This window comes from Leishmania panamensis, assembly GCF_000755165.1.
Source record: "Leishmania panamensis strain MHOM/PA/94/PSC-1 chromosome 26 sequence".
In the NCBI taxonomy this organism is placed as follows: Eukaryota; Euglenozoa; class Kinetoplastea; order Trypanosomatida; family Trypanosomatidae; genus Leishmania; species Leishmania panamensis.
In genome coordinates, this window is record NC_025872.1 from 964,760 (window position 1) to 971,706 (window position 6,947).

The following is a 6,947-nucleotide window of genomic DNA, read 5'->3' on the forward strand; positions in this document are numbered from 1 at the left end:
TGTCGATGTGCAGAAATGAACGCACACAGGCCCCCTGCCAGAGCAGGTGAGGGGGATGAGTGCCCATCAAGGGCAATCACGCACGTGCTCACACAGGGGTATATGAATGGGGTCCTCGATATGTGCAGCATGGAACGGAGGGCAGCTTGTAAAGGGCACTGATTGGCGAAGCATTCGTCGATGTGAAGGAGCTGCTGAGTGAACAACTGCGCTTCGTACAAGGCCTCCCTAGCGAACACATTGACATCAGCCCTCAGTGGGCCCGCTGTGTTCAACCCTCTTCTTTGCACAACTTCTTATGTCTCTCCCCACCGTCACCAATCGTCACGTCATCGTCCTTCATATGTACTTGCTTTTCTTCAGAGACTTCGCCGCGCGTTTACTCACATCCACTACCGCCTGTCCCGGCGAGCATGATAGCGCTTTGTATTTCTTTTCCACGCGTCAGTATTGAACTCCGATAGTGTATGAGGAGCGCTCTGCTTCACAATGACTGGGCGCACCTCGGGTCTTGTTCGCGAAGATGAGCCACACTGGATGATGTGTTTGCGTGAGTACGTCATCCCCAGTCTCGTGTTCATCGCTATGTTATACTACCTCATCGCTCATGTCTTCATACCAATGCGCCGCATCAGTCGTTCCACCTTTCAGTCCTCGGAGGAAGTATTAGATGCACACAACGGTGGCGAGGCTGCTAGCAGCGATGGTGTCTTGGCGACACCCAGCTCGAAGGCAAAGAAGAGAGTGTAGGAGGCGATGGCTGTTGTGTGTACGCCTCTGTCGTTCGTACGGTCGTGTCGTGCTTGTCCGCCGGGGAAAACGTGAGGAGCGCCACCGTGTCCATTGTGAGATCTTTTCCGTTGGTCTGGTCCCGGGTGCGTGCACTTGCGCCTGTTCCTCGCCATCTGTCGTCGTCGCTTCTTCCTCTCCGCTTCTCTTGCCCATTCTACTTCCTTACCTCCCTCGAGCTCACCTGCTTGAGGCTACGCAAGTGCCGCGCTGTCACCACCCCATCGATGGATCTACTGCGCAGACAAGGCGAAAAATCACGCATCCGCAAGCCGGACAAATTCACGAGAGCGCGTGAACAGCACAGTGTTCAGGGTAATGTTTCATCACAAAGTATGTGCATGACTCTCTCTCTCTCTGTGTGTGTGAGCGTGCTTGAGCAGTAACGTCACAGGTTTAATGTGCCCCCCCTGCGCGTTTTTTTCCTCTCGCTGAGTTGAATTTCTCTGCCTCCCCTCCTCTCTCCCTCTCCTACTGCGTCCTTCTGCCACCGCCATCACCTCCCTTTTTATTTCGACGCTGCACCTGCACATCATCTCGGCAGATGAGAGGAACTCAGTCACATCGCTCTTCGGCCGATGTTTTTTTGGGGTGCTCCTCTGTGCTGAGATTGCATCTGCCTTTCCCTCGTGTACATGCACGGGCGCTCCTCTGCATGTTAGATAGGATAGCCGCACAATGGACTCACTCTCCCTTGTGGCTCTGTTGGTTGGCGGAAGCGTCACTGAAGCAGCCGCCAGAAGGCCAGTTTTTCTCTCTTCTCTCACCATTCAAGCAGAGAACTGCGTGTCTCTCTGTTTGTGCCCGCACATATACGTCCTCGCCCCCGCCCCCCTCTTCATATGACGAACTCGTTCTGCCTCTCCTCTCCCCCCTTTTCCTTTGTTTTGCCTGATGTTGTCATCGCTGTACCGCCCTGTTCTCCCTCACTCCCTGCTGGAGCACACCCAAATTTCATCTGCCGCTGTGCCGCTGCGCACGCACACGCTCTACACCCGTGCTCAACAAGCCCTTCCTCCGATACGTCCGCACGCGCTCTCTCTACCGCACATCTTTCCTGTTTCTACACGCGTACTCACGTAAGCGCCTGCTGGATCTTCTTAGATCCCGTTTCGCTTCCCTCTCTCAAGAGGAGTACTGTGAAACACCTGTCAACATGACGGAGACACTTGCGAAGCCAATCCGGGTGTGCGTGCTGGCCTCCTCCTACGAGGGCTCCGACAGCGAGCTGAAGGAGTACGAGGGGGATTTGACGCAGACGCCGCAGAACTACTTTTGCTCTGCGGATGCGAACTATGCGTTTCACCTCGAGCTGATCAAGAAGGCGACGGCGTACCGGCAGATACGGCAGCTCGTCATGTCCGGCAAGTTCGACGTCTTCTACAACCAGTGCGATGGCGCTAAGGATGAGGATCGCGCCGGTGTTGAGGTGGTAGAGGCGCTGGCAGAGTTTAAAGTACCACACACCGGGGCCATCGCCAAGTACTACGAGATGTCGAAGCCGGATATGAAGCTGGTGGCGCACTACTACAACATCGCAACCGCCAACTACGCGGTGCTTGAGCCGGGCGATGATATAGAGAGTCTGTGCGGTCATCTGGAGTTCCCCTGCATCATCAAACATATCTCTGGCTACAGCAGTGTTGGGATGGACAAGAGCTGCAAGGTGTACAACATGGCGCAGCTGGTGGACCGGGCGACGCGCTTCATGGCAGAGTACCAGTTTGCCCTGGTCGAGGAGTTTGTCAGCGGCGATGAGGCGACGATCCTCGCCTGCAATGACTGTACCCAGCCGGAGGGGGTGAGGGTGTTCCCACCTGTGCAGGTCACCTTCCCTGAGGGCGAGGACTTCAAGCACTTTCAGCTCAAGTGGGCCTCGTACGAGGGGATGAAGTGGAAGCAAGTGCCCGAGATGGATCCGGCGCTACAGGATATGATTAGCATTGCCCGTTCCGCCTTCAAACGCATGATGGGCGGAATCGGTTACGGCCGCATCGATGTCCGCATTGACCGTCAGCGCAATAACAAAGTTGTCTTCCTGGAGATCAACCCCAACTGCGGCATCATGTACCCGTACGGTCAAGAGGGGTCTGCAGATTGGATTTTGCGACTCAACAAGGGCTTCCAGCAGCGCGACTTTGCCATACTGCAGATTCGTGAGGCGCTTGCTCGGTGCCAGCGGGAGCGCCTCTTGTACGTCCGTCGCTTTGACCCGGCGCGCGGCTACCACCTGCGCGCGGCGGAGGACATCAGCGTTGGCACCACCATCTTCCAAGACGAATGCCGCCCCGTACGGTTGTGCACAAAGCCGTATGCGCTTGAGCACTTTCCAAAGGAGGACTACTCGGACTTTCAGCAGAACGCTTGGCCAGTCGGGCGCGACGGCCACTACTACGCCCTGTGGGATCACGACCCAGCCCAGTGGCGCGCCTTCAACCATTCCTGCGCGCCCAACATGTCATTTGCACCGAGGCGGTCGCTGAACGTTGTGGCGCTACGCAACATACCAAAAGGCGAGGAGCTGACGATGGACTACCGGCAGTTCATGGACTCCACCATGCCCGGGTTCCAGTGCAACTGTGGCACCGAGAAGTGCGAGGGATACGTGTCACCAGGCTCTCTCAGCGACTCGCCAACAGCGAAGATTGAGAGCCCGCCTATGGTGGCACCGCAACACAGCGTTGCCATGAAGTTGAACTCCGTCTAGATCGTTTCGTGTCGTCTGCACACTCTCCTCGCTGTTCTCTTATCGACGCCTACGCGTGTGTGTACATGTCGGCGTCTGCGCCTCTGCGCGCGTGCGTGTCTCTCTGCTGGTGCTTTGCCTCCATTTTTGCGTGTGTGCGTCTGCCGTCACAGCGTTGCGGTGACTACGTGTTGTGCTACGCACGAGCGCGGCGACGATGAGTCGTCCGGTGGCTTGTTGGTCACACGCACACAGGCCCACAAAATCTCTCTCTCTCTGTTTCTCGATGGACGTGGGCACCCCCTATCACCGAAAAGACGCGAGTGACTCGGAGGGGGGGGGGAATGAGGGAAGAGAGGGATAACAACGTGCCGGTGCAGCGCCATTGCGGTGTCTCTCTCCCCCTTCCCATCTCGCTCACACACACACACACACACACACTTTCTCTTTACGCCTGAGTGTATGTCTGTGTGGGCGCAGCTGGCGGCAGAAGCGCTCTTTTTAGTTGTCTTCTGCTCTGCTTGCATTCGCGTGGTATTCCTCCGGGGCCGTGTTTTTTCTTTAGTTTTTCTCTTGTGTTCGCATGCGAGGGTCCCGTGTTCCCCAGTTCGCGTGTTATTGGCCAGCACTCTGTACAATCCTGCGGAATAAGTGGTCTGTACAGAGTGCTGGCCAGTCCTGCGGAAAACAGGGCTCCACCACAGTAGCCTGGCTTCCGTACCTGCGGCTTAGCGGTAGGCCCCCCGGACTTGCCTCTTCACACTGTGGTTTAGCTCCGACTAGGTGCTACGACAAGAAGAGTCTTTGTGGACTGTGGCCGCGCGTTCGACTCGGTAGATCACGGTGCTGAGGAGGCTCAAGGCACACCCAGCGCGTTACTTGCTGGGTCATGCATTTCTTAGTCACCTATCTCGCCTCTGCTTGTTTTCACAAGGCGAAATCCAAGATGGCTGGGTTTACATGCTGAGTCCCGCAAGGATCTGTTCTGGGCCTTCCTTTCTTAATCATTGTGGCCGACTTGCTGAGTGTGGATCCCAGCAAGGTACCTGGCCTGTGCCACGCATTCTTTGCTGATGGTCTCGCATTTCTCCCGCCCTCTACGGACAATGACATCACACCAGAAATGACTGTCAAAGGTGCGCAAACTCTGGAGAAGGTGACGTGGTGCTGTTGCCATAGACTCGCAGCAGCGTTTCACTTGTTGCGGCACATGCGGGGACACCCTTCCAGACAATAGCGGCTTCTTGGCACAGCCACGGGGATACCCCCATCCGAGCGCTATGCGCACAGACTTCCAGCCACAGCTGTCACGCTGCCCCGCATCCAGGCAAGTCACCCAGAGACCAGAAGAGCACGGGTGGTAGATGAAGAGTGCGCGAAGGGATTCACCCCAATCGACCTCCAAGTGCATGCGTGCGAAACATGCAGAGCTCCAGCACCCGACCGGGTGGGTCGGTGAGGCACAGATCCGCGAGGCATGGCCAAAGCCCCCGAGTTACACCGTCGAGTCCTCCAGATCTCACTGTGAGGAGAGCCACCAGGCTGTGTTAAGGTATGCCACGACTTGGAGCGGCTGAGGGTGACACACGGGATATGCGCGGTGTGCAGGGTCTCCTAAGGCGCAGGTTTGAGGTTGGGCCACTTCTTCCTTGAGCCCGTCTGCACGCACCTAGACCAAGCCGTATTGCCCGCACGGCAGACGCCACTGTCCTCGTCCTCGAGCAAGGACCCTGGAGACGGCTCGCGTGGATCGATGCGCGCGGGCGACCCTGGTGTGTGTGTGTGGCGCCGAGCGCACAGCAGGGGTGCGAGGGAGAGTCAAAGAAGGGCAGCGGGAGGGGGGAGACCGCTAGGCGCATGACCTGGTGCGACGGCGAACGGTTTGTCCTTGACGCCGAGGATTTCGCCGTGGTGCCACGGGGAGGTGGATGGGCTGCGGTTGTGGATGCGCCTCCTTACCGGCTTGTCCGCCGTGGAGTGGCGCGGGGAGAAGGACCGTTGCTTTCACGGCGCGTGGTGTGCGCGGTGGAGTCCCTGCGTGTGCCCTTCTTGGGGAGTTGGTGTGATGCGCAGAATGTCAGAGGCGTCCCTGTTGCGGATCCGCGCCAGTGGCCGTGTGGCGGATGAATTCGATGGTTTCGAGCATAGAAGTTCATAATTGACCCATAGAGCGATAGCGCAAAAAAGGGCTACGACGACCCGCGTGCAGCGACGGCCTCGCAGAGTGAGTGACAGCGGGGTGGCCTGAGGGAAACGGAATGCGGCGGCACGTAAGCCGTCCTCCGCCTTTTTTTTGATTCTACCTTCAGTTGTTTCCGAGCGTGGATGCGCACACACCTGTACGCGTGTTATCTGCCTCACTGTGTGTGTGTACCTGTGCTTGTGTTTCTCTACTGGTGCACGTTCTCCTCCACATATAGCCCAAATGTGTGTGTGTGTCTTTTGCCTACTCTCCCCCTATCGCTGCGTGTCGCCTTTTCCTTTGGCTCTCTTGTATCGCACCGCTTCCGAGTTTTGTGTCCGATTCCAGCAAAATAGGCAAACTCGTACTCAATAGGGAGTAGCTGTGGTGCACCGGCCGGCGGAAGAGGATTATGAAGGAGCTGGTGGTGGGCGGTGGTCAGAGAGGGAGGGAGGGAGAACTCACCCATCGGAAGAGAGCGGAGAGCAAGGTGAGGGGCGGTGGGCTCTCGTCATCTTTGAGGTGGCTGTGCTGAGTGAGTGACCATCGCCTGTGCGCTTCGGTCTTGCGTGTGCCATATCTTACTCGATTCACAAGCGTCTAACCAATCGACATCGAATCGTGTGTGGATGCGGCAGCGATAGAAGAGGCAGACACCTTGGCGTACACGAGAGCTGAAATACACAACCCACCCCGTGTATTGATGAAGAGGCGGGAGGAGAGGCGCGCTTTTTTACACAGACGTACACCAACAAACACCGGGGGAGGACACGTAAAACAAGGAGATCCGACCATGGTGCGCTGATGCCCACGCGACATCCCTGTCATACGCGTGCAGCGCTAACGACTTCACTGGCAGAGCCTTTTGTGCTCACTGCGGCGAAATCGAGGGCGTGCAGAAAGGTAGATGCGCCACTGCGGCTGATTACTCCTCCTTGGCTAGTCAAGGGCAAGTCGCCTCTTCTTTCCTTCTATCACCGTCTGACGCGCCCGCAAGACCCTCTGACTCGCTTCATCACCGCCACTCTCTGTCTTTCCCTTCCACCACCTCTTCCCTTCACACGGCGGGGGCACATACTTACCTGCACGCACCACCGCGTGCTCAGACCATCTATCAGAGTGGGGGCTTTTCTCAAAGCCACCTTTTTTTCGGTTGTGTTTCTTCCGCTTCCGCTCTCTTGCATCTCCGCTACGTACGCGTTCGGTGTACGTGTGCGTCAACAGCGCGTAGCGTCTTTGCTTGAAGAGGAAAATTGTGGTGCACGTTACCCCCAGTCACACTGTGCGCGT

The 6,947-nt window shown here is 57.2% G+C and overlaps 1 protein-coding gene across 1 annotated transcript, besides 1 other annotated feature; it reads left to right on the plus strand.

Annotated features, from left to right (window-relative positions):
- Positions 1-1,945: 1,945 nt before the first annotated feature.
- LPMP_262530 (hypothetical protein) lies at positions 1,946-3,496 on the plus strand (the record flags this gene model as incomplete). Its single annotated transcript, XM_010701770.1, has 1 exon — positions 1,946-3,496. One exon carries the CDS (start codon positions 1,946-1,948, stop codon positions 3,494-3,496), a length of 1,551 nt encoding a protein of 516 aa, XP_010700072.1.
- A 994-nt stretch (positions 3,497-4,490) lies between these two features.
- Positions 4,491-5,456: a repeat region.
- Positions 5,457-6,947: the final 1,491 nt, after the last annotated feature.